We start from the raw sequence: 27,588 nt of genomic DNA, 5'->3' as shown, positions 1-27,588 counted from the left end.
CCCTGACGCAGGTGCTAGTCACCGAAACACGGCCCGTGTCGGGTCTTTTTGTCAAGGCTCATTCATTAAAGAACTGTGTTCCATTTTTAAAGGCCCGTGGTGCTGTTTTTTTTGTTTGGACTTTAGTTCATGGCCATTAATTGAAATGAGCTCCTGAGCACTTACCAGCAACCATGTTGTAGGCAGTAAGGGTTCACGCGCTAATCCTGTTAAGGGGTCCTTTTTACTATGCTGCGGGAAAAATGGCCCTGAGGTAGCAATGGGGGCTGTTTTTCCCGCAGCAGGTAAAAAGCCCCTAAAAAATAAAAATGGCCATGTGGTAAGATATTTTCAGAATAGCCACCCTAGCAACACGTTTCCATCATTTTTCAATAAATAAAAATAAAAATTTAACTATCTATCATAGGTCTATGGAGCTCTGTGCATTTCTGGTTCCAACATTATGTAATGCTGAGGCTGGCATTCGTTGCCGGAGAATGTGGTAAAGGTGGTTAGCTTAGCAGAGTTTAAAAAGGGTTTGGACGGCTTCCTAAAGGAAAAGTCCATAGACCGTTATTAAATTGGACTTGGGGAAAATCCACTATTTCTGGGATAAGCAGTATAAAATGTTTTGTACTTTTTTGGGGATCTTGCCAGGTATTTGTGACCTGGATTGGCCACTGTTGGAAACAGGATGCTGGGCTTGATGGACCTTTGGTCTTTCTCAGTAAGGCAAGGCAATGCTTATGCACTTATGTGGCAGGGATTAGTGCTGACATTCATGTGGCCCTCTGTGTATAAAGGTTGCCCCATCCCTGCCCTTAGCATAATCTTCAGATGCACTTCTGTAAAATGACAGTACCAAAATCTGTACAACCTGAAACCTTCCTTACATCTGATTCTCCTTCCTGATCCCTGCTACCCAAGAACGAACATGTTGATCTTCTGAGGTAAGATTCCCCAAAATACACACATCTGTCAAAGAGCAGGATAATGTTATGGCCAGTGAAGAAAGAGCAATGCATTACCAACTCTGGCTCAGTTTATCGTGATTAATCCGCTCTAGCGCCTGAAAGCTCTTCACAAAAACGTACGCAGTCGTTTCTACGCATTTATTATAATTAATATGGCCGTCACACAAATAGTTTCATGAGCAGAAAGCAGAGCGGAGTTTGCACCAGCTCAGTCGGGCAGCCCGACACTGAATTATTGTGGCATTTGATGCTCTGATCGATGGAAGGAATGGGTTAAATGATGTTCTTGTTTTCATGGGAGCTTGGGAACAGGTATGAAATGACATAGGACAACAAAAAGTCATCTGTGGAACCCTTTTCCAGACAGTTCAATCCCACGGGAGACCCTTTTCGTGTTCTTTAGATCATGTGAAAAATAGGCACCAGTGCCATCGGAAGCCTGTTTGGGGGGGGGGGGGGGGTGCGGTTGCTCCCCTGGCGACCCCCCCTAGCTATGCTTCTGAGGCCTACAACCCTTTACCCGGACAGTAGACATACAGCCAGCGAAGACACAAAGCCTGCCGGAGGTTTTATTTAGGAGAAAGAAAAAATATAATACAAACACAGTAAATTGATAAAAATTAATATATATATATATGTATATATATGCACTTCACTAACATTTCATAACAATTCACATTTCTGACAATCTCAGGCTAGCAACTGTTTTTGGCAAAAAAAAATCACGGTGAAGACAAAAACAAAGGAAGGTGCTGAAACCCACCAGGTTAATTTTGGCAATTCTTGGAGTTATAAAATGCAAAGTAAACTGAACATCACTAATCCCACTTGCACGAATGTTTGGTCAATTGCAGAAATGTGCATTCTGCTCATTTTTACCCCCTCCTATCACCCAACCCAAGATGTTCCCAGCTGCAGGTACCAGAGCTCAAATTGTGGCTGTGGAATCCAAAGTTAGACTGGTTTGCCACTGGTTATCGGCACGTGTTACCAAACCCAAGCGTTGGATAATTGGCCTCGGGGCCCAGCTCAACAGAACTGTATCTACCCAGCATCACTCACAACTATCTACTGAATTAAGCAACTCACAAAATTCCATGAGCCAATTGGGCAAAATTATTTGCATTTCTGCACATTTTTGCTCTCTGGAACGCAAATTTAGGTTGTGCCTTTTACAGCTGTAGCTCAAGGTAAGTTGCATTCAGGTACAGGAGGTGCAGCCTTGTCCTTCGGAAGGTTCCGGAAGGTTCACCTGAAGTAATGGAGGGTTAAGTGACTTGCCCAAGATCAGAAAGAGCCATGGTAGGATTCGAACTGGGTTTCCTTGGTTCTCAGCCTCAACTCCACGCGGTCCTGGGATGTGCAAAGACAAGGGATCTCTTTCTTCCTTGGAGAAAGTGACGTCCGTTGGGTTCTCTGGTTAGTACACATCTACTACAGCACACGAGAGCTCCTGCTGACGAGTTTACAGGCCTCCAGCTCCTCTCTGATCCAGAAGAGCTCAATGACAAGACGGTAGACTAACAGCACCATAAGACACTGTCCATCTGAAAAGCAAACGGGGGGGGACTGAGGGAGGAGAGAGGGAAGCACCAAACCACTATTGTGCTTATGTTACATGAAACAGAGAACACGGGATAACAGTACCATGATCGTTCAGGCCACGCTTACAGTTCTACTAGCAAGAGGTTGGTTGGGGTGTGTGTTTGAACCCATTAGGTCTTTTTCCTCTATTCATCCTGCTTCCTCTTAGGTTTTTTGGGGTTACGGGACCGGCTCTTGGCTTTGCAGAGTGGGCAGATGGGGGCGTTGCGGTGGATTTGCTGGTGACAGGATAAGCACGCCTGTAAAATCACAAGACACAGTCAAGTCAAAGGCATCACCTTCTAGTACCCTTCCTATGCAGCCCAGATCCCAGAGGCAGCAAGACCTCAGGGACATGATATACTAAGAAGTGCATTTTACTCAGGTCTAAAGCACAGATATCAAGCAAACGGTGATTTCGGGCCACCAATATGCATAGAATAAAAAAAGATTGTGTTGGGGAAGGGCAAACATTTATATGGGTTTTCCCCATTTTAAAATCGGAACACACACATTGATTTTTTGAAAAAAGGACATCACCTTTCACGCCTCTGTCAGCCAAGAGCGGTCAGGATTCACTGAGAACGCAACTGTTCTGCATTTAAAATGAAATAACAGCCCTTTGGGGCTTCGCTCCTTAATCAGTGATAAGCAGATACACGAGAGCCTTCTTTACGAATATTACGCCTATATCTGTAATTACAGGTGATTACATGAACAGGTTCTGGAATCAGCAGATATCCCCAAAATTCTATATACGGGGCTCAAAATTACGTGCAATTAATTGTGTCCAATCTAATTGACCAAGCCAATTACTGCCAATTGGGCACTATCAATTATTGATACTAACTGGCAACAAATTAGAAATTTTGCGCATCTTCCTAGTCGGAATCTTAGACAGATGCATGCGTAAATTTTCTGCAAAAGGGGCCATGGGCATGGGAGGGAGAAGGGCATGGGCATTCTAGAATTTGAACAGTGTTATAGCATAGGGTAGATCCGCGCCTCATCTTGGCGTGATGAGTTACATCACGTTTCAGTTGGTGTAACTCCTCACAAGCAATATTGGGTGCGGATCCTAAGCGCTATGCTACAAACGGCGCCCGACTCAGGGCGTCATTTATAGAACGCTAATTTGTTTTCAGCGCCAAAATTTGGTACCATTTACAGAGTCGAATCCTCTATGTGTAATTGCTGGTAGCTATACAAACAAGATGCTGCATATAATTGTGTGAAATGGCTCCTCCTGCTGGACATGGCAGAATTGACCAGAATCCTACAACATATTTTACAAAAGGCTCCACATTTGGCAGAGCCTTTTGTAAAGTACCAGGGGAACCGTGAATATCCTGACCAGGACGTTCTAACTCTACCCTGAACACACTGTGGGGGGTCCTTTTACTAAGGTGCGATAAAATGTGGCCTGTGCACCTGCAAAAAAGACCTTTTTTTTGGCCGAAAATGGACATGCGGCAAAATGAAATTGGCTCACGTCCATTTTGGGCCTGAGACCTTACCGCCACCCACTGACTTAGTGGTAAGGTCTCATGCGTTAACCAGGTGGTAATTGTCAGCACACGTACAATGCCGATTACTGCCCGGTTAGCACCGTGCACTGGAAAGTTTTTGGCGCGCCTACTGGACACACGTACAAAATGAAATTACCACCTGGCAGGGCCGCCGAGAGACTGGGCCTGGGCCAGGCCCGGGGCAAGGCCACCCCCCCCCCCCCCCCCAGGTCGTCGCCGTCGCTCCCCCCGGGCCTCCTTCCCTCCTTGTATCTCACCCTCACGGAAGTTACTTCAGACAAGGGCGGGACACAGGGAGGGAAGGAGGCCCAAAGGGAGGCGATCTGCTGCCCTGCTACCTGCAGCGCTTTCGGAGGTGAGATGCACTGTGATTTCAATGCAGGGGGCCCGGCCTGGTGGCAGATGGTCGATGATGGACAGTGGGTGGGACTGCGGCGCCGGGCCCCCCTTGGAGGCCCAGGCCCAGGGAATTTTGTCCCCCCTGCCCCCCCTCTTGGCTGCTATGCTGCCTGGGCCACACGGTAGTTCCAAATTGGTGCGCGTTCCCGTCCTTTGGGACTGGCTGGGTACAGATTTATTGCACACGTGTTTGCACGACTACAGAAGATCACCCACTACACAGGGAAAAATGGCTATTTCTCTTCTAACATGTGGCTGAGCCAGGGAACCCTACCCGGCCAAGGCAACCGCTGGAAGGAGCATGACAAAGCAGGGGCATAGTCAGACCTTACGGTGGGAGGGGGCCAGAGTCCGAAGTTGGGGGCACATTTTGAGTGCTGTCACGCCTCGCTTCGCCTTACCTCCCCCTCTCCGCCTCCGCCTCATGCCTTCTCGCACCCCCCCCTTGCAAATACCTTTGCTGGCGGGGTTCCCCAACCCCCACCAGCCGAAGTCTTCCTTCAGCGCCGTCTCCGGCGAAGGCTTCGGCTGGCGGGGGCCAAACCAGGGGCCCGGGCATAATTTGAGGGGGCCCAGGCCCCCGTAGCTATGCCCCTGTGACAAAGTAGGAGCAGAAGTCTATTAAAAATAACAACAAATTCTCCCATTTCTAGAAGTGTAATAGTGATGGAAAGAGCTGCAGATGGAGGGGCTCAGTATCAGCCAGTTACATTTGGTGCTCTGGTTTCCGGGATGGTAGAGGAAAAGCAGGAATCCCTCGAATCTTCATAAATGAAATACACAGAATGGCATCTGGGTGGAAGGGTTGGCTGGAGGACAATAGGAGGCCTTCTCAGTACAGAGATGCAAAGAAAACACAAAACCACGAGTATGTACCCTGCAGACTGTAATGGCAAGTCCCTGTGAGAAGCACAGACGGGAGGAGGGAGACGATTTCCATGTGTACACAAGAAGCAGCTTGAAGCCGCAGTGAGGGATCCCTGGGTTTCCAGCTTAACAGGGGTCAGATAGAGAAGGGCTGACATTAGGGTGTGCCTCTGTAACTTGGAAAGAACTGCAACCTAAGCGTCCCCCCTCTCCCACCCCCTGAGCCACAGCGGGGGCTGTTCCCTGTGGTCACATAGTGACATAGGGTGATGTCAGCACTAAAGCTGACCCTGAGAGAGATTTTATTTAAGATACATCCAGGGCTTTTTTTTTGAGGGGTACTTGGGGGTACTGAGTACCGGAACCTTTTCCATTGCCTACTAAAACTGACCCACGGTCCTCATATTTTAATGAAAGAGCTCAGGCTCTACACACCAATTCTGCCTTGTCATAGATTCTGTGACTGGTTGCAGGGGGCCTGGCTATTGTGGGATGGGTCCCTCAGTGATCACCCCACCCCTGAAGGGTGTTCTGGCATTTGAGTACTAGCACCTTTTTTGCTAGAAAACACACACTGGATACATCTATGATTAATAATATATACCGGCATTGAACTTGCTTTTAGGGATATTCCAACGTTTAATCAAACACAAGCTGCTCTATATTTCACTAAGCACGAGTCTTTAAAAACCCTCCTTGTAATTATTTATATTCATACTTTTATTTAAATTGTTCATTTTTTTTTCAAAAACTTATTTGTGAGATTAATTAATGTCAATACCTCCAAAGATAAAACAATGAAGTTGGTACACTTATCTGAAAAGTGAGGATTCACACTGGTTCGCTCAACAGAGCACCACTGTTTCACTTAAAGCTTCCTCAGGAGCAAAACCAATGCTGATACCAAAAACGTGTCCAACTCATTGCAGCTTTCTCTCTTGTAACTAGTTACAGTCCTCAGTTTTCAGATAAGTGTCCCAACTTTAGGGTTACCACATTTTGTCGCCCAAAAAGGAGGGCACATGCCTGCCCCCTTTCACACCCTCGCTCCGCCCCCTGTCACATACCCCGTCACCCCCCTTCCCCGTCACCCCCCTCCCCTTACTACTGCCCTGGTGGTCTAGTGACCTCTTCGGGGCAGGAAAGAGCCCCCTCTTTCCTGCCTGGAGCACTGCCCTGCATGCATCCTTCCTGTTCCTGATCTCGGCGCCGATTCAAAATGGCCGCCGAGAGTTGAAGTCTCGCGAGGTCACTTCAACTCTCGGTGGCCATTTTGAATCGGCGCTGAGGCTCACCAACAGGAAGGATGCATGCAGGGAAGCGCTCCGGACAGGAAAGAGGGGGCTCATTCCTGCCCCGAAGGCGGAAGAGGTCACTAGACCACCACGGCACTAGTAAATAAGGGAAGGGGAGGCTAGCAATCTGCCCATTTGTCCGGATTTCTGGACAAATGGGCAGGCTGGCCGGCCGTCCGCCCACCAGCCTGCCCATTTGTCCAGAAATCCAGACAAAAGGGCAGATTGGCAAAACCCGCCCAGTTGCCCAGACATGCCCTCAAAAAGAGGACATGTCCGGGTAAATCCAGACATATGGAGGCATATTTTCAAAGCACTTTGGGAGGCTAAGTTCCATAGGTTTCTATGGAACTTTGGGAGGCTAAGTGCTTTGAAAATGAGCCTCATGGTAACCCTACCCAAGTTCATTGTTTTACCTTTGGAAATACTGACAATAAGTTTTTGAAAAAAAATCTGAAAAATTTAAATAAAAGTATACTACAAGGAGGGTTTTTAAAGACTAATGAGGAAGCCTGCTCAGCTGAAAGTTCGTCATTGCTGAGCTTCTGAAGTCCTTTTCCGCCTTTTTTTTGAATAAACATTTCGGATACATCCTCTTAAGTATAAATACTTTTGCCCAAAAGCCCCACATGCCCCGGTGTTACCTTCATTGGAGGCGGCTGCTGTCTGAAGGTTGCTGTTTGCCGTGTATCCTGCTTCCTGGCCACCTGCAGCTGTTGTGCAGCGGCTGCAGCCGCTGCAAGGGATTCTGGGATAGGGGGATCCTGGGGCTCTGTCTGCCATTCTGCCTTCTGTTTCTCAAAGTAACTAGGGAAAAAAGAAGAAATGGGGTTTGTACATTTGGGAAGCTCGCCAGGTGCCCTTGACCTGGATTGGCCGCTGTTGGGGACAGGATGCTGGGCTCGATGGACCTTTGGTCTTTTCCCAGTGTGGCACTACTTATGTACTTATGAGGGTTGAAAGAGAAGTCAAGATATTCCAACTACTAACCAGTAGTATCTCATTAAATAAGCAGTACTAACCCATTCCTTAGATACTACTTGTCAGGTAACCTGATTTATTGCTGCCAATTTGGGACTTAGTCCCAGGTCACTTCTTTCATGCCAAAGAGCAGTGGCCTAGCCAAAAGGGGGCCTGGACCCCCTAAATTGGGTTCTAAGCCCCCCAAGGTCTGCTGATTTGACAGTCCATCCTTTTATGTGAAAAAAATAACAGTTGAAACATGTGACTGCTTAAATAAATCATTTTTGATCAAATTGAATGTTATAATGGATCTACTACTACTACTTATCTGGGACTTTATTCATGTTTTCCCCAGAGATGGTCACATTGTAATATAAATAAAATATGGTGAAAATGTTGGGGGGGGGGATGGGTTCAATAAAATAGTGACGGGTATAAAGATGCACACTTTGACAGGGGAGGCCTTTGGGCGAGGCATGGGTGGAGTCACATATGGAAATTTACACACATTTTTGAATATTCTAGATGCAGACGTTTACCCCTGGAGTGGAGGAGTAGCCTAGTGGTTAGTGCAGCGGACTTTGATCCTGGGGAACTATATCGGGCAATCAAGCCATTGTGACATCACTGATGAGGTTGGCTCTTATTGGTGGAATGAGTGGAGGAGTAGCCTAGTGGTTAGTGCAGCGGACTCTGATTCTGGGGAACTGAGTTCGATTCCCACTGCAGCTCCTTGTGACCCTGGGCAAATCACTTATTTATTTTTTTTATTTATGTTAATTTATATACCGTATCTTATTGCAATTGCAAAACAGAACGGTTTACATATGTATAAAAACAACTAATGTATACAAACGAACATAGGAACTCCATTCATGACAGGAAAGCACAGCAAATCAGAATAAACTGCACAATAAAATCAATACAAATTACAAATCTAATATACAGTTAAGCTACCCTTTTTTTTTCTGACCTTATTTCTTATGCTAAGTTCTGTTCTACATAGCTTGTAAAGAAGAAGGTTTTCAAAAGTTTTCGGAAATGGATATAGGATTAACCCTCTATTGCCCCAGGTACAAAATAGGTATCTGTGTATAATATGCAAACTGCTTTGATTGTAACCACAGAAAGGTGTTATATTAAGTCCCATTCCCTTTCCCCTGCTAGTTGGACTACTGTAATATTAGTTACTAGTAAAAGAAGCCCGTTTCAGAGCAAATGAAACGGGCGCTAGCAAGGTTTTCGTCGCCAACACCCCCCCCTCCCCTCCCCGGCCAACCCCTTTGTTGTTCTGCCATTGCTCCGCCCTCGAGGGCGGGGCCCGGAGCGATTTCCCACCCCCTCCGCCTCCCTGCCTCCCTCCCTGCCAACCCCTTCGTTGTTCAGCCATTGCTCCGCCCTCGAGGGCGGGTCCCGGAGCGATTTTGGTGGCTTCACCACCACGAACCTTCGAACCTTTTTGAAGGAAGTCAGGGCTTGGCTTCACTGACGTCAGTGTCCTCAGAACGTTGAGGGTGAGTTTCATTATAGTAGATATGGGTTGTTCTAACTTTTTGATAAAGAAATTGCAAACACAGAACACAGCATTTCAACCCATCTTCTCTTTACGTAAATTCGACAGGATCTCACATTAGTTTAAGAAATTACATTGGCTGCCCACAGAAGTGAGGGTTTTATTCTATATGGTGAGTTACCACTGTTTATGTATGAACACTTTATTTTTGTTGATTCGTGTAGGCCGAGGAGAAAGTGTACCAATAATCCTTTTTTCCTTTCTATCTTAAATCGGCGAGATGTTATTGGCTTTTCAAGCAGCTAAAATTGGGAAGGAGATCGCCAACTTTTTATGGCAATTATAATGTTCAAATTCTGCTCTTTCAGAAATATGTTTTAGATGATTTAATGTAACTTATTGTGTATTCCTGGAATTATGTTTTGGTTTCTTTAATTTGTTAACGGCTCAGAACTGTGAGGTTTGTTTAGTATAGAGCTGTCTGGTTTTTCAGATCAACCAGCTTCGTATATATAACATTCCCTTATTTATGATCTAGTAGGGCAATTAGCTAGCTTGTGTCTTCTTGATCTTCTCACAGACCATAGACAGGCCTGCTTAGCTTTAACAAGTGCCTGTTTGTTTGTTTCAAACAGACTGAATTAACACAGATACATTTTCAGTGAAGGACAAGTACGATTGATAAGTGTTCGAGGGAAGGAGGTTACAAAGGGCAAATGATGAATATTTGAGAAAAATACCAAAGAAATAGAATTATGTGAAGGTGACCTTAGAGGTCAGAGTTGAAGAATACCAGATAAGTAAGATAGAAAATATAAGGCATTAAGTGATTGGACAAAATTGGGCTTCAGTAATCTAACAAGCACATTTTGTGGTAGTCAGGTTTTGTTAAGCTTCCGAAGGAAAGAGAGAGAGAGATTTTATTTTCCTTATACTGAAATTTGGACTGATATAAATAAGAATTCAATTTTCTGTAACACTGGGATAAAAGAATTTTTATTGCAACCATTTATTTACTCTAATAAATTTTAGCATTATTATAAAAGAGAAAAACTAATCTCAAGAGTGTTTCCTTTGCCACAAGGGCTTTCTTTCAGCCTTCTGTTTTGGTTAGCTTCCCTTTAGAGGCAAGAGGGTTGTTAATTGTTATTACAGGTTGTAGTGGTATATAAAGCAGTTATGTTATGTTATTATATAAAGATTTATAGGCACCTATGGGAGCGGAGGAGTAGCCTAATGGTTCGTGCAGTGGCCTGAGAACCAGGGGTACCGGGTTTGATTCCCACTTCAGCTCCTTGTGACTCTTGGCAAGTCGCTTAATTTGCTCCAGGTACAAAATAAGTGATTGTAATCACAGAAAGGCAGTATTATTAAGTACCATCCTCTTTCCCTTTGATATAAAATGCCACCCTACTTTCCCTCAAACCTGCTACCGTTTATCAATATGTATCAGTGCAGTGCTGATGAAGCCAGTCAGAGGATAAGTAAAAAGGAATTTTCAAAGTCTATAAACACTGATAAGTTGGGGAATGGGGGGGGGCACCTAAGATCAAGCAGGGTCTCTGATAGCACATTATTGGAGGGACCAACAGGTAGATCCAGTGGTCCATACCTGCCAGCATCCTATGTATCTATTGCCAAAGGGGTGCATGTAGGCGGCAGTCAGCGTTTTTATGTCCGCCGCTGGCTGTATTCCCGTGTCCAGGCACCGGCATTTACTATCTGGTTCTAGGTTGGCCGCTAAAGCATATCCCTTAACCGCATAAGCTGAACCACATAAAGATAGGACGGCTATTTATGAGGCCCAATTTATACGGTGAAGGGATGAATATTACACTTAGCCACATAAATGCCCACAAGTTAGCCAGTTTTGGCTCAGGCACCAACTGTGAATATTCAGCGGCACGCCACGAACAAGCAATTGAAATAGCTTTGAAAACTGGACAGATAGTTACATTACATGAAATGTGCCCAGTGGCCTGGGCCCCCCCTCCCCCCAAATTGGCTCTGGGGCCCCTGGTTTGGCTGGCGGGTGGTCCCCAACCCCCGCTAGCTGAAGCGTTTGTCCCGCGCCGGTATCACTGCATTGCCTACCCTGCTCTTCCCCCAGTTGCGCCGTGCACGCTCATTTTAGTGAAACTGAGCATGTGCGACATTTCGTGGACGCTCAGTTTCATTAAAAATGAGCGTGCACGGCACGACTCAGAACAGAGCAGGGCAGGCAATGTGAGACCAGCGCAGGAGAAACGCTTCAGCTGGCAGGGGGGTTGGGGACCCCCGCCAGCCAAGGTACCATCGGGCGGCAGGGAGGCGGGCCAAAATGTGTCCCCTCCCCCACTTTGGGCTCTGAGCCCCCCCCCCCTCCCATCAAGGTCTGGCTACGCCCCTGGTTGTGCCCAGTGAGTGGCCTGGTGGAATGAATCAGAACTGGGGAGGAAAAGCAAATTCGATTGAATCTGCATGAGATGATTGCCTGGGTTTTGCCTAATGCAGTGAATTACTACGGAACAGGACCAGATGATCTGTTCTCAATAGATAAAGTCCCACATTTTGGCAACTGCACTAGAAGGGCAGAATTCCAGCTTAAGCCCCCTGGGACAAATTCTTTGTAAAGCATTTAGCACTGATGACTTCCAAACAGTTGCTTATGTCAGTGTTTCCAGCTTCTAATCTCCAAGGGTCTGATTTATAAAAGCTTTTTCCCATGGGTGCAATATTTCTGGCCCGTTACTGTCTCCCTGCAGCAGAATCAATATGCATTCAATGAATAATATATAACGCAGTAGCTTTCCCCTACAGCAAGAAAAATTTTATCACCACCACAGCGGGGTAACCCCAGCTGGCTAAGACATGAACCACTGATCAAACTTTACATCGTAAAATATGGTTTTCTTTTTTTTTAAATCTGGTTTTACAATTGCTTCTGCTGGGTGTCTGGAAAAAGTCACTGGTTTGTTTAAATCTCTCTCCCAGCTCCTTTTAACTTCCCTGTTCAGTGCTCTCCATGGATCAAGGCAGAGGCCATGGACCTGAGGGAGGAGAGATGAAGGTACTTTTTGCATCGTGCAAAAAAAAAAAAAAAAAAACGATTGAGCTTTGTAGTCCGTGACAAATTAGAGTCAAGTTAAAAGGTTGTGATCACAAGATAATACGATGAAAGTAGAGACAAAACATTTGAGAGACAGAGATGGGTCAAGGGACTTGGATTTGATTTTACATCCTTAATAAATCAGTCCTCAAACTACTCAGGTGCATCAAAAACACCTCTCACAACACCTACCTTCAGCCTATTATCGACTGTATTTAAGATCATGTAATGTCTGCATCATAACAACACTCTGTAAGCCACATTGAGCCTGCAAAAAGGTGGGATAATGTGGAGTACAAATGCAATAAATAAATAAATAAATATCCAGCCTTTCTCTGGTACAAACAAAGCAGTTTATTTTTATTATATGCAGGTACTAAGTTTTTGTACCTGGGGCAATGGAGGGTTAAGTGATTTTGCCCAGGGTCACAAGGAGCTGCAGTAGGAGTCGAACCCAGTTCCCCAGGATCAAAGCCTCAAAGGAAAACAAATGACAAAGGGGGGGGGTGGAGTTAGCCTGCATGGAAAGACACAAACAATCCTAAAGAAAGACACAGAGGAGGTAACCTGCATGTTCTGCACGGAGTGGCAGGCAGGGCTCTAGCGACCTCACTGAGCAGACTAGAAGGACCATGCTGGTCTACATCTCTAATCTGTTAGCAGGGGCGGACTGACCATTCGGGCAGTGCCCGAGGGCCCAGAGGCTCTAGGGAGCCCAGAGGCTCTGCCCAGATGGCAAGCACGCCGCTGGTGATCTACTGGCCTCTGCAGGGGGGCTGCCGCAATACCCCCCCCCCCCCCCCGGCACCACCATATTTTGAAAATAGCAGCTGAGACTGTCCAGACCCGCGAGACTACTGCGGGAAGTCTCAGCTGCCATTCTGAAAAACACGGCAGCGCCGGCAGGCAGGGGAATAGTGGCAGCACAATGGGCAGGAAACCCACAGAGACCACCAGGACCCCTCAGGATCGGGGCAGCGGGGGCAGCAGCTGCAGGCGGGGGGCCCAGACCACCATCAGTCCACCCCTGCCTGTTAGAGACCCCATCATCATCCTCCTGTCTACCTGAAAAGGATGAGTTGACCGTGCATCCTCAGGTTACAGGCTCCGAAACAGCTCTCTCTATCTAGCAAGAGACGGTCTGTAAGGATCAAGAGGATCCCTCCACTCTCTTATCCATCAAACATATAAATGGCAAGAGGCGTACTCACTCGCAAATGCGCAGTAGAGACCCTCTCTGTCCCGCCCCCGCGTCAATACGTGATGATGGGGCGTGACAGAGAGGGAACCTGCGCACCTGCGAGTGAGGGAACCGTCGTCGCCACCGCTTCCCCCACCCACCCTCCACCCGGGTACCTGGCTTCACTATTCAAACCGCCGGAACGAAGCACACAGCTCATCTGAGCTGCCGTTGGCCTTCCTTACCTGCCTGTGTCCCGCCCTCGCCGACGTTACGTCACACCTATCAGGGGGGGGGCCTTTCAACCCCCCCTTTCCTACGGGCTCAACGGCTAGTACTTTCATAAAACACACGGCAAGCAACAAGGTCTTTGAAAAAGACACTTTTCTACAAGTATCAGTCATGGCTGCAGCACCCAGATCAGAATGATCCCAACAAGCTTATAAACCAAAAAGGGCACCCATCTTTCGACACAAATCGGGAGATGGGCGTCCTTCTCCCAGGGTCGCCCAAATTGGCATAATCGAAAGCCGATATTGGGCACCCTCAACTGCTTTCCGTTGCGGGGATGACCAAAGTTCCTGGGGGCGTCGCAAGCGTAACGAAGGCGGGACTGGGGCGTGCTTAACACATGGGCGTCCTCGGCCAATAATGGAAAAAAAAAGGGCGTCCCTAACAAACACTTGGCCGACTTTACTTGGACCTTTTTATTTTTTACGGCCAAGCCACAAAAATGTGCCCTAAATGAACAGATGACCACCAGAGGGAATCAGGGATGACCTCCTCCTACTCCCCTAGTAGTCACTAACCCCCTCCCACCCTCAAAAAAAAAAAAATGTTTTTATATTTTTTCCAGCCTCTATGCCAGCCTCAAATATCATACCCAGCTCCATGACAGCAGTATGCAGGTCCCTGGAGCAGTTAGTGGGTACTGCAGAGCACTTCAGGCAGGCAGACCCAAACCCATCCCCCCCCCCCCCCCCCCCCACCTGTTACACTTGTGGTGGTAAATGTGAGCCCTTCAAAACCCACCAGAAACCCACTGTACCCCATCTAGGTGCCCCCCTTCATCCCTAAGGGCTATGGTAGTGGTGTACAGTTGTGGGGAGTGGGTTTTTTTTTAAGGGGGAGGTTGGGGGGCTCAGCATACAAGGTAAGGGAACTATGCACCTGGGAGCAATTTCTGAAGTCCACTGCAGTGCCCCCTAGGGTGCCCGGTTGGTGTCTTGGCATGTGAGGGGGACCAGTGCACTACGAATGCTGGCTCCTCCCACAACCAAATGGCTTGGATTTGGTCGTTTCTGCGATGAGCGTCCTCGGTTTCCATTATCGCCGAAAATCGGGGACGACCATCTCTAGGGACGACCTAAATGTGGAGATTTGGGCGTCCCCGACCGTATTATTGAAACGAAAGATGGCCACCCATTTGTTTCAATAATGCGGGTTTCCTCGCCCCTTCGCAGGGAAGTCCTGCGAGGACGCCCTCAGGAAAACTTGGGCGCCCCGTTCGATTATGCCCCTCTAAATAGGCTTAGAGATCATTAGCTTCTTGAAGTGATGACCAACTCAACAGCCACCTATAAATTCCTTTGCTACTCGGGGGCGGGGAAGGAAATCATTCTAATGAAAGGCCAGTGCTTGTTTTTTTTTGGGGGGGGGGGCTTGGGGGATGGGATCTTGCTGGTGTGTGTGTGGGGTTTTTTTTCCTAGGGAGAGAAGTGAAAAATACTTTAACCAATTAAAATATATTTGCATTTTGATACCAGTAACGATTTGGTGTCCAAAATATGTATATTTAATCAAACATTTCTACATATTCAAGTAGCTCGAAGCAAACTTCTTGTTTTGAATATTCAGGCACTCTCAGCTATTCTATCTCTCCTTCACAGCTGAACACGTGGCACCCTTCCCCTCCTCCCCCTCTCCTGAAGAGCTCCGTTAACCTCAATGGCAATGGGAGGCCGTATTTCTTACATAGGGCTTAGTGATGTGGTACCTGGTTGCAGGAGAAACACAACACACAACATACTGCACAACTTACTCAAGTGACAGTTTTTCCTCTTCCTCGCACAAGTCCGGCAACCTCTGCAGCCCCAACGTCATCCTCAAGGCATCCACGTGCTCCTTCAGAGGCTTGTACTCTTCATGCAGTCGTCGAGTTGACTCCAACAGTTTGTTTAAGTCGTTTTCAGACTGCTTGATTGTGTTCTCCATCTGAAGCAGACAAGAAGGGTCGATAAAGCAGGCGGATGCAAGAGCAACACTTCCGTCACGGGCTTAAAAGAAGGCAACACATTTTTAAACTCCCAATAATCTCTTGCTGGATTTGATGGCAGTAGTTGGGTGCAATCCTGGTCATTGCACGTAACTGGGAATGGGGGAGGGAGGAACACTGGGCTGAGGGGCGAATGTGGCTACCTCAGGATCGTAGGGGCAAGGGACTGGTTCTGCAGAGGTGTTTATAGCTGAAAGTTCCCAAGGGTGACTACATTAGCCTGAAGGAATGGGCTGCTGGGGCGATGTAACAAGACTGGGGCAGGGGTCTAGGGCAAGCGAGGCAGGGGAAGCAGAGGAAGGCAGTACCCCACCCGGGTCATAACATGGAGCACATGCCTACCCTCACACACCTTTACTGTCAGTGGGGGAGTGGCCCAATGGTTGGAACTTAGCATCCTGGGTTTGACCTTGGGGGAAATCACATAAACCTCCATTGCCTAAGGGATGAAAACATCAATTGTGAACCCTCTAGGGACACAGAAAGCACCTGTCCATAATGTGTGAGTGGCCACAGCCCTTAACAATGGCTACAAAGGAAATCAAATGAAGTCACATTGTCCAGGTGCACACATATACATCTATATGCGAACACAAACAGCACCTATGCATGCACCATGACATCACTTTCACTTTACCTTGAGTACTGCATTCAATTCTGGTCGCCATATCGCAAAAAACAGATAGCGGAATTAGAAAAGGTTTAAAGAAGAGTGACCAAAACGATGAAGGGGGGTGGAACACCTCCCATATGAGGAAAGACTTAAAGAGGTCAGGGCTCTTCAGCTTGGAAAAAGAGATGGCTGAGGGGGGATATGATAGCGGTCTACAAAATTCTGAGTGGTGTAAAAAGGGATAGAAGTGAATCAATTTTTCAGTCTTTCAAAAAGTACAAAGACCGGGGACACTCAATGAAATTACATGGAAATACTTTTAACCAAGAGAAGTATTTTTTTCATTCTACGAATAGTAAAGTTCTGGAACTCACTACCAGAGGATGTGGTAGCAGCGGTTAGCATATCTGGGTTTAAAAAAAAAGGCAGAGAAATTAGACGTGTTATTTATAGAATAGGGGTGTAAATCAGTTATAAACTTAACTCCTAATTAGTACCAAATAACTATCAATAAGTGGCCTTGAGTGCTATTGTCAATTAAGCCAATTAATCTGTATGCATAAATCACCTTATTCTAAAACCATGTACGCCAACTGCACACCTATCTTTGGGCGCCATCTATAGGACGAGGGAGAGAGTGCATGTATATATATAAACCTCTGTCCCCCCCTCTCCCTCCCCCCCCCCCCCCCCCCCCCCCCCCCCCCCCCCCCCCCCCCCCCCCATCATCTTCACATCACTCCTTTTACTTTTCATGTCTTACGCACACACACCTCCCTGCAGGAGCTCGTCTGACAAAGAGATCAGTCTTCAGCAATGTCTCGATTTAGTACAGCTGTTCCTTTTATCAGTCTTTCTCCCCTGCCGCCCCCCCCCCCCCCCCCCCAGCATTTCCAGATGTTTGATCATTCTGGCTCCCTCCAGATTGGGGAAACAGACCCTCCATGAGCTGTCACAGTGGAGCTGTGCTATTTGAACTTCAGATGACACCAAGAGAAATGGTCCAGCAGGACACAAAAGGGGACTTTTCAAAGAGCTGCTTGAGGTTAGCCAAGATTGGAACTTGAGAAAGTTATCAGTGTTGCTCAGTCCTCAACACCAGCTTTGGCTTTTTCCGGACCCTTGGTGTAGCTCTTCTATATCAAAGGATTTTTCTTTTTTTAAACTGCACAGGTCAGACCGGAGCTGCATTATAGGAGATTAAAAAGATTGATTTCTACAATAGGGTGTACTTTTACCAGGCTGCAGAAAAAGACGCTTGATGTGCCCCTTGGCAGGGGATGGTGGGATAAGCACAAAACCTCAGGCAGCCATGAATGAAGGTACATGGCATCTCTGCCTCAGGTCTCAGCGTCTGTACTACAATGAGCAGGGTAGGACCCATCTCCAGGGAAGGTTTACCATATTTGCCCTAAGAACAAAATAGGACACATACCCTGCCCCCCTGTCACACCCTTCCCCGCCCCCCTGTGCAAGACTTCAATGGAAGTCTCGCGAGGCTGCCGCTTGAACTGTTATATCGTTATAATTTGAGACACCGCTGTTTTCACAGCTGATCCCTAAAATATAGTTTAGCACTTTGGCTTCGCGATATGAGACATAGACAGTTACCGCTAAAGCTGGCTGGCGGCGCTGGCCGCTGGCACTCACGCACAGACGCTGCAGTCTCATCATCGGGGTTATGGCGGCGGCTGCAGGCGGAAGGCGGCAGGCAGTAGCATTGAAAAGCGCTGCGCCTGCGTGCAGGAGGATCACCATCAGCTTAGCAGCAGCCAGGCTGGCTGGCACACGCACAGACGCTGCAGCCTGCCTGCGTCGGCCCACGCCGCGTGCGTGCATACTATAGGTCAGGAGGAGTCAGGACAGGTCATGTGATGACCCGAACTGAAGAAACCCGGACAAATCCGGGAAATTCAGAAACCCGCCCGGACTCCCGACGGCGCCCTCAAAAAGAGGACATCTCCAGGGAAACCCGGACACATGGTAACCCTAGGTTGACAGCCCTAAAGCAGTGAGAGGCTAAACTAATAAATAACAAAAGTTAGAGATCTATAATCCTCCACAGCAATGGCATATTTATTCCAGGCGTGTGTGTTATGTATGCACCCCCCTCCCCCCCGTCAGGCCGCCCCCACACCTGTGCCTTAAAATCATCTCCCTCCAGTCTTCACTCAAGACAGCGGCACTCATAGGCTGCCTGCGGCCTGCACCAGGACTTTCTCTGTGAACCGTCCCGCCCCTTCTGATGCAACTTCCTGTTTCGGCAGGACAGTTCACAGAGAAAGCACCAGTTGCATCCTGTGGGTGCCGTCGCCATTCCCAAGGCAAAGGCTGGAGAACAGCAAGTAATTTTAAAGGACCCAGGGAGGGGGCGCAACCCCTTGTTAAAACTTTCTGCCTATGTCACTGCTCCATAGTTCAAATATTTTGTTTCCATATATTTTCTGGGACATGTGACATCTAATGGGCCTGACTGGATAACAGGCAACGATGCGGAATGTCCAAAAGGCCCCTAAATACCTTCATTAAAAAAAGGCTTCCGATTCAGCCTCGATAATGTGGAAATGCTGACATGCACATTTATATACATGTGACCTACTCACATATTTTACAAAAGACATACATGTAATCACAGCTCCACCCATGGAATGACGCACAGCACACGTTTACACACGCACCATCTTGTCATGAATGCATTTCCATGCAGTATGGCACTGCACTTAGGGTTACCATATTTTGTCCCCCAAAAAGGAGGACATGCCCCGCCCCTTTCACACCCGCCCCCTTTGATGCCCTCGCTCCGCCCCCTGTCACATTTCCCCTCCCCCCTGTCACACACCCCGTCACTCCCCCTCACCCCCCTCCCCTTACCTTACTACTGCCCTGGTGGTCTAGTGACCTCTTCGGGACAGGAAAGAGCCCCCTTTTTCCTGCCCGGAGCGCTGCCCTGCATGCGTCCTTCCTGTTCGTGATCTCGGCGCCGGTTCAAAATGGCCGCCGAGAGTTGAAGTGACCTTGCGAGACTTCAACTCTCGGCGGCCATTTTGAATCGGCGCCGAGATCACGAACAGGAAGAATGCATGCAGGGCAGCGCTCCGGGCAGGAAAGAGGGGGCTCTTTCCTGCCCCGAAGGCGGAAAAGGTCACTAGACCACCAGGGCAGTAGTAAGTAAGGGGAAGGGAGGCTAGATTGGCAAAACCCGGGCAAAAATGAACAGATTGGCAAAACCCGACCGGTTGCCTGGACATGTCCTCAAAAAGAGGGCATGTCCAGGTAAATCCGGACATATGGTAACCCTAGCTGCACTGTTTTACCAAAGGCCTTGTTTGTGTGTAAAACTGGCTTTACACAGTAAACCTTTATAAAATCCCCCATTTATGTAGATGCAGGTTTCACACCTTGGAATAATTAACACACTGGCAAAAAGGAAAAAATGTTTCACTAGTGAAATCCTGAAATTCTCTATCACTGTTCCAAAGCCTAACTTGGATCCTGGAATCTCTTGGTTTGTAGGTTCCCTCTGAGGGCGAAAGGCGCGGAATGGAAATTAGTTCAGAGATCAAGTGAAAGTCAAAAAAAGAGATTTTACGTCACCCGATACCTGCAGATGTTAATGTCATTCATTCACAACATGACTTGTCCATTGTCCGACGGTGGCTTTGAGAATTGATTTTCAAGACTAAAACATTAAGCTCAAGGAGCTTTATATTATTCTAGATGTACCCTCATCCCCGGGCGCTAATAACCTGCGCGCGTCCAAAAAGAAAAATTATTTTTCAGCAACGCATATCGGACGAGTGTCAAAAATGAAACTATCACATAGAGCCACTAAGTAGCCGGGCGGTAACTCCATTTTGGCGCACATTGGGAACGCGTAGACACTTACACGGCTTAGTAAAAGGGCCCCACAGAAAGCTAAGTAAAGATCATTCTATTACCCCCACTCAGGGGAAATCTAAATTATTACTGATCTTAACAATAGTGAGTATGGAAATCAATATACTGTCATATTCCTGCCCCCAGTTAAATCAGTGCCAAATATTTATGCATTAACATGAGAAAAGCAGAAAAGACAAAGTCGTTCCTGCTGACTGGATAGAGCAGGGGGTAAGAAAACTCCTTGGACTTAAATGCTTTATTCTTGAAATGAATTGCCAAAGCCACCGCCGGACAAAGAAAAAGTCATGTTGTGAATGAATGATAATAACACTTGCAGGTGTCAGGCGGTGTAAAGCCTCTTTATGGCTGTCGCTTGCTCTCTGATCTAATTTCCAGCCTGGATCTTGGAAGCCTGAGGCAATTTACAGTCACATTTCACCTGTCCGTGGAGAACGGCAGAAAACGGGGGTATAAAAAATGAGCAAGACCAGCAGGCTTCGTTCAGAATGTGTCCAGGATTTATCGATACAGCGATGAGTTAATCTGCTCCATTCGTTTGCTGTTTAATGGATGCCATACTAGTGTGAACTGTTTTTGTAATGCTGCTTATTGTTGTGATGTATAATTGTTGTTTGCTGTTTTAGTGTTTTCAATAAAGAAACACTTTGAAATTAAAAAAAAAAAAAAAAAAAGGAATGTGTCCAGTACTACGTAAGCCAAGGGCATCTCTCCAGGAGGATGAGGTCCTCATTAAAGGACAGCGAACTTGTTCACACCCAGACCAGATGAAAATTCCAGGCAGTGGGCTAAGTACCACCTGCACAGCCTCCACACCATGGGGGAGGGGAGAGAGGCCAGGGACCCATGAACTGCAGGGATGGAGATAAAACGGGGGATTGTGAACCCAGCCCTCGGAACTGGGTTTCAGGATACCCGCAATGAATATGCATGAAATGGTTAGAATACAATGGAGGCAGTGCATGCAAATTTATCTCATGCATATTCATTTGAAGATGTCTTGAAAACCAGACTGGCTTGGTGTGCGTCTCAAGAACTGGATTGAGAAACCCTGAATTAGAGGGAAGTACAGTGTTTGACACGTTCTAACAGCGCTGCCACATCACCTCCTGAGGCCCCAATGCTCACACCTCTAGCACTGTTCCGAATAGGCAGTAAAAATGCCGCTGTAACAGCTCCGAAAAATAATGAGATGCAAATATAGGCGAGCTCATTGTATTGAGCATTAGGAAGTTCAGTGTGAAGATTGTGCGTGGGGCACGTGCAGAACAGTTCCGCAGTAAGCTCAGCTCCTGTGAGCCAGTGGCGTAGCTACGTGGGGGGCCCCGGAGGCCTGGGCCCCCCCCCAAATTGGCTCTGGGGGCCCCCGGTTTGGCTGGCAGGGGTCCCGAACCCCCACTCGCTATGCTAAAGCGTTTGTCCCACGCTGGTCTCACATTGCCTGGCGCCCTGTTCTGTTTTCAGTCGCTGTGCACGCTCGTTTTAGTGAAACTTTAATGAAACAGTTTGATTAAAACGAGCGTGCACAGCGACTGAAAACAGGACAGGGCGCCAGGCAATGTGAGACCAGCGAAGCACAAACCCTTTAGCTGGCAGGGGTTGGGGACCCCCACCAGCCAAAGTACCTTGGCAGTGGTGGTGGGAGCGGTGGCAGGGAGGCGGTAGGCCAAAATGTGCCCTCACCCCAGCTTGGGCTCTGGTCCCCCCCTCTCATCGACATCTGGCTATGCCCCTGCTGTGAGAATCCCGAACATGACGCACACGTTGGTGCCTTAAATATAAGCCAGTAGTTCCCAAACTGGGTTTTCGGGATACCCACAATAAATATTCATGAGAGAGATATGCATGCACTGACTCCACTGATATAAGCATTTTTAAATTTTTTTTTTTTCAGCTTGGCCACATATTTAGATGCAGGAAACAGACGCCAGTGTGTGCTCTGGACGCTTTTGTTAGCATGAACGCTTTAAATTTAGATGCAGGAAAGAGACGCCACTTGGGTCTGCTACACAGGCTTCTTTCTGCTCCCAAAAGCAATCAAAACCAGCAGATTTTGCAGAAAGAATCACAAGAGGAGCACGAGAATCATGGGAAATCCTCTCTTCCAGCCCCCTAAAGCCTGCTCTGACCTAGCGTTATTTTTTTGCAGCAAAAAGGCGGTTTTGTTTCGGAAGCTCTTTTCTGAGCATTGGTGAGAAATACAAAATGGCCTCACTTACATGTCTGGCTACATTTGCGTGCTATCTGCGCCAAGACCTGGCGCACTTGTTCTTTGCCACGCTAGACCCCTCTGAACATTCTGCGCTGGTAAATGCTGGCACTAGTATGGTGCTAATGGCCTCTAGCGCCAGGATGCTCTGTGCCAGGTCAGGCGCTGCCATTTTCAAAGATGGGAACGCTGAGGCAGGAGCAAATGGGCCTTCACTCCTACCTCTTCAAGATACGCTGGCCGGGGGAGAGGTGTCTGTTGGGAGTGCCACTAGACTGCAAGGGATTTGGGAGGGGGAGACATCGTGCATCGTCAGTGCATGAGCCAATCACACACAAACAAGAAGAGGGGCATTTCTGCCAGGGGAATTTAATTAAATTCCCACTGCAGTTCCTTGGACTCTGGGTAAGTCACTGAACCCTCCATTGCCCCTGGTACAAAATAAGTACCTGAATATATGTAAACCGCTTTGAATGTAGTTGTAAAAAAACTCAGAAAGGCAGTATATCAAGTCCCATTTCCCTTATGACATCACAATATCAGAAGTGAGCCAAGTATCGGGCAATCAAGCCATTGTGACATCACTGATGAGGTTGGCTCTTATTGGTGGAATGAGTGGAGGAGTAGCCTAGTGGTTAGTGCAGTGGACTTTGATCCTGGGGAACTGAGTTCAATTCCCACTGCAGCTCCTTGTGACTCTGGGCAAGTCACTTAACCCTCCATTGTCCCAGGTACAAAATAAGTACCTGTATATAATATGTAAACTGCTTTGGGCTCTCCAGCTTGGAGAAAAAATGACTGAGGGGAGATTTGATAGAGGTCTATAAAATAATGAGTGGAGTGGAACGGGTAGACGTGAATCGCTTGTTTACTCTTTCCAAAAATACTAGGACCAGGGGACACGCAATGAAGCTACAAAGTAGTAAACTTAAAACGAATTGGAGAAAATATTTCTTCACTCAACGTGTAATTAAACTCTGGAACTTGTTGCCAGATAACGTGGTAAAAGCAGTTAGCTTAGCAAGGTTTAAAAAAAGGTTTAGATAGCTTCCTAAAAGAAAAGTCCATAAGCCATTATTAAAATGGGGAAAATTCACTGCTTTTTTCTGGGATAAGCAGCATAAAATGTATTGTACAGTTGTGGGATCTTCCCAGGTATTTGTGACTTGGATTGGCCATTGTTGGAAACAGGATGCTGGGCTTGATGGACCTTTGGTCTGTCTCAGTATGGCAATACTTATGTAGTTACGCACTTATCCCTTTTCCTACAGCCACAATTTTAACCCCGAAGTCATTTGTACACTCACTGATTAGTACATCTGAGTGGCAATGTTTTGCAGAAAGATCACATTAGAAGCCAGCAGTCATCAGCTTTAACAAGTGGCTATCTGCATCGACCCCCAAAACAGATGGAGCCAGTAAAACAGGATCTTATAGCTCTTGGGGACTGAATCACAGAAAATAATACACAAGAGTGGAGGAGTGGCCTAGTGGCCTCGTGGTTAGAGTGGTGGACTCTGATTCTGGCGAACTGGGTTCGATTTACACTGCAGCTCCTTGTGACTCTGGGCAAGTCACTTAACCCTCCATTGCCCCAGGGACAAATAAGTACCTAAGCCGCATTGAGCCTGCCAGGAGTGGGAAAGCGCGGGGTACAAATAAAAAAAAAAAAAAATTTGCAGAGCTTTGGATAACAGTAGAAGTCCATAGAATCCTGATTTTCTAGGAACTTCATTTGAAAAAAATCAAAACATTAAACGTTATTGTAAATTTATTTCGTATAAAGTACAATTAGAAGGTAAAACACGATCAGCCCGATTGCTATAAAAGAAATCCTATACTGGAAAACTAGGACTGGATTCAATGCAGCGGGGAAAAGCCTAAGGTCAGACTGCTCAACGTGACCTCATTAATCCATCAGCTACTTCATTTCTGTTCTCATCACTAGACATGTTTTATCCACCAGAGAGAGAGAGAGAGAGAGAGATTTCCACAGGCCTTTTTAAAGGGCAGAGAGCCATTAAGAACAAACTTTCTAAAAATGAAATGCAACCCTCGCTGAAGGCTTCTCCTATACACAGGGGTCCTTTTACTAAGGTGCGCCAAAAAATGGGCTGCGCCAGTGTAGGCGCATGTTTTGGGCAAGCGCCGATCCATTTTTCAGCGCACCTATAAAAAAAAGGCCTTTTTTAAAATTTTTGCTGAAAATGGACATGGGGCAAAATAAAGATTGGCGCGCGTCCATTTTGGGTCTCAGACCTTACCGCCAGCCACCGACTTAGGTCTCACACCTAATGGGAAGGCAGTAGAACTAGAGGACATGAAATGAGAGTGAAGGGGGACAGACTCGAGAAAAATGTCAGGAAGTATTTTTTCACGGAGAGAGTGGTGGATGCTTGGAATGACCCTCCCGCGGGAGGTGGTGGAAAAGAAAACGGTAACGGAACTCAAACATGCGTGGGATAAACAAAGGAATCCTGTTCAGAAGGAATGGATCCTCAGAAGCTTAGCCGAGATTGGGTGGCAGAGCCGGTGGTGGGAGGTGGGGCTAGTGCTGGGCAGACTTCTACAATCTGTGACCTGAAAATGGCAGATGCAAATCAAGGTCAGGTATACACATAAAGTAGCACATATGAGTTTATCTTGTTCGGCAGACTGGATGGACCGTACAGGTCTCTTTCTCTGCCGTCATCTACTATGTTACAATCAGGCTTATTTTCGAAAGAGAAAGACGCCCATATTTCGACCCAAATCGGGAGATGGGTGCCTTTCTCCCGTGGGCGCCCAAATCGGTATAATCGGAAGCCGATTTTGGGTGCCTCCAACTGCAATCTATTGCGGGAATGAACAAAGTTGACGGGGGCATGTCGGAGGTGTGGTGAAGGCGGGACTGGGGCATGTTTATCGGCTGAGGAGAGATGGGCGCCCTCAGCTGACAATGGAAAAAAGAAGGGCGTCAGTAGCGAGAATTTGGGCTGCTTTTTTTGGACCCTTTTTTTTTCACAAACAAGTCCACAAAAAGTGCCCCAACTGCCCAGATGACCACCCGAGGGAATCAGGGATGACCTCCCCTGACTCCCCCAGTGGTCACTAACCCCCTCCCACCCAAAAAAACAACTTTAAAACCTTTTTTTTTTCCAGCCTGTATGCCAGCCTCAAATGTCATACCCAGCTCCATCACAGCAGTATACAGGTCCCTGGAGCAGTTGTTAGTGGGACTTCAGGCAGGTGGACCCAGGCCCAGGCCCATCCCCCCTACCTGTTACACTTGTGCTGGTAAATGGGAGCCCTCCAAACCGCCCCCAAACCCCACTGTACCCACATGTAGGTGTCCCCCTTCACCCATAAGTGCTATGGTACTGGTGTAGAGTTGTGGGGAGTGGGTTTTGGGGGGATTTGGGGGGCTCAGCACTCAAGGGAAGAGAGCTATGGACTTGGGAGGTATTTTAATGTTTTTTTTTTACTTGTTACGTGCCCCCTAGGGTGCCCGGTTGGTGTCCTGGCATGTGAGGGGGCCAGTGCACTACGAATCCTGGCCCCTCCCATGACCAAATGCCTTGGATTTGTTCATTTTTGAGCTGGGCGCCTTCGGTTTCCATTATCGCTGAAAACCGATACCGCCCAGCTCAAAGCTGCCCAAATGTGATGCATTTGCCCGGCACAAACCGTATTATCGAAACAAAAGATGGACACCCATCTTTTTCGAAAATACGGTCTGTCCCGCCCCTTCGTGGACCCGTCCTCCGAGATGGTCGTTCGCATTCGATTATGCCCCTCTATGTTACACAGTAACCGTGCAGTAATTGTCTACGCACGTAGAATGATGAGTAACACCCTGTTTCTGGCGTGCGTAGCGGATGTGCATAAAAAATGAAATTACCACCCGGGCCTCACGGTAGCAAGGCAGTAACTCCAAATTTGACGTGCGTTGGGCAGCATAGGCGTCTACGCAGCTTAATAAAAGAGCCCCGCATTCTTCCATTTCAGAGTAAAACCCCGCACCCCGGGATATGGCGCACATACCCAGTCGCCCCCTGTCCTCCAGGCTCGGCATTACATACCACGTTGATGTCGGCGTGGATCAGTCTGAGTTCTTCTACGTGCGCCATCTTCTCCTGCAGCAGCAGGTCCATCTCCTGTTTGTACTCTTTCAGGTGTCGCTCTTCCGACTCCAGCGACTCAAACTCCGCTTTAAGGCGAGCTTTGATCTTCTCCATCTGCAAAGTCTTATTCCTAGAAGGACAAAGGGCAATTCTATGAGGTCCGGTGTAGAGAACGACATGACGACAAAGTCTGTCCCCGTCCTCACCCGCTCTGACCATACTGGCCAATCTTAATTTAAAAAAAATATATTGCATCACTTCGTTCTTTAGTCCGAGAGCCCTAGCTTTAGAAAAAATAAAATCTAAATTGCATATTCCATGTATATTATTAGATTATTTTTTTATTGGTTTGACGCAAGTTTGAAAAACTGGGGGGCCCCTTCCCTACCATAAAGAAAAGTATTCAGGCCTTTTCTGTTCGTTTAAATGATTGGATCAGCAAAATGAGTTAGAAAACGTAATGTTTGTTAAATAGCATCACAGCTTAAAACCCTATGGTGTGACTTAATTTAAAGGAAAAACTACCTGGTTCTGGGTGCCAGGACCTTTTCTACCCTGAAAATACTACACTGCTTTGGGATGCAAGTTTTAAAAACCAGAACTGGCCAAAGTTTCACTCCTGGAATGGGTAATGGCAGCTCTGCTCTATACCCACAAACAACCCAACATCCCAAGGCCACCACCACGCCTCTAGACACTTAAGACACCCTCTGCACACTGCTTCTCAAACCATATGCTCTCACCATACACTACACACAAATCTCCACAGCATCTCATGCATGTGCCACACACCTGGAAGACATCCCTAGAAATACACGTCTGTGTTTCCTATAGACCAGTGATTCCCAGACCTGTCCTGGGGGAGCCCGTCAGTCGGGTTTTCAGGGTGTCCACGGTGAGTGTTCATGAGGTTGATTTGCATACACTGCCTCCTTGGTATGCTGATCTGTCTCATGTATATTCATTGTGGATGTCCTGAGGACCTGACTGACTGAGGTTCCTCCAGGACAGGTTTGGGAACAGCTGGTCTATAGGAAACGTGTGTCTATAGCAGTGAAATACACATGTACAACTCAGACATACACAGACAGAACAAGCACCTTATACCCCCACACAATCC

At 47.3% G+C, this 27,588-nt stretch overlaps 1 protein-coding gene across 1 annotated transcript in view; it reads right to left on the bottom strand.

Annotated features, from left to right (window-relative positions):
• Positions 1-1,533: 1,533 nt before the first annotated feature.
• Positions 1,534-27,588, bottom strand: part of ZC4H2 (zinc finger C4H2-type containing) — a 34,818-nt gene continuing 8,763 nt past the window's right edge. Inside the window, exons 2-5 of the mRNA XM_030209487.1 lie at positions 26,427-26,598; positions 15,413-15,585; positions 7,272-7,434; positions 1,534-2,797 (exon numbers count right to left, since the gene is read on the bottom strand). Of these exons, the coding sequence (XP_030065347.1) occupies positions 2,684-2,797; positions 7,272-7,434; positions 15,413-15,585; positions 26,427-26,598 (622 nt within the window). The 3' untranslated portion in view covers positions 1,534-2,683. The remainder of the gene's footprint in view (positions 2,798-7,271; positions 7,435-15,412; positions 15,586-26,426; positions 26,599-27,588) is intronic.

Source organism: Microcaecilia unicolor, chromosome 7, assembly GCF_901765095.1.
Source record: "Microcaecilia unicolor chromosome 7, aMicUni1.1, whole genome shotgun sequence".
Classification (NCBI taxonomy): domain Eukaryota; kingdom Metazoa; phylum Chordata; class Amphibia; order Gymnophiona; family Siphonopidae; genus Microcaecilia; species Microcaecilia unicolor.
Note: the sequence above shows the minus strand (reverse complement) of the source record. Positions and strands in the feature narration are given on the sequence as shown.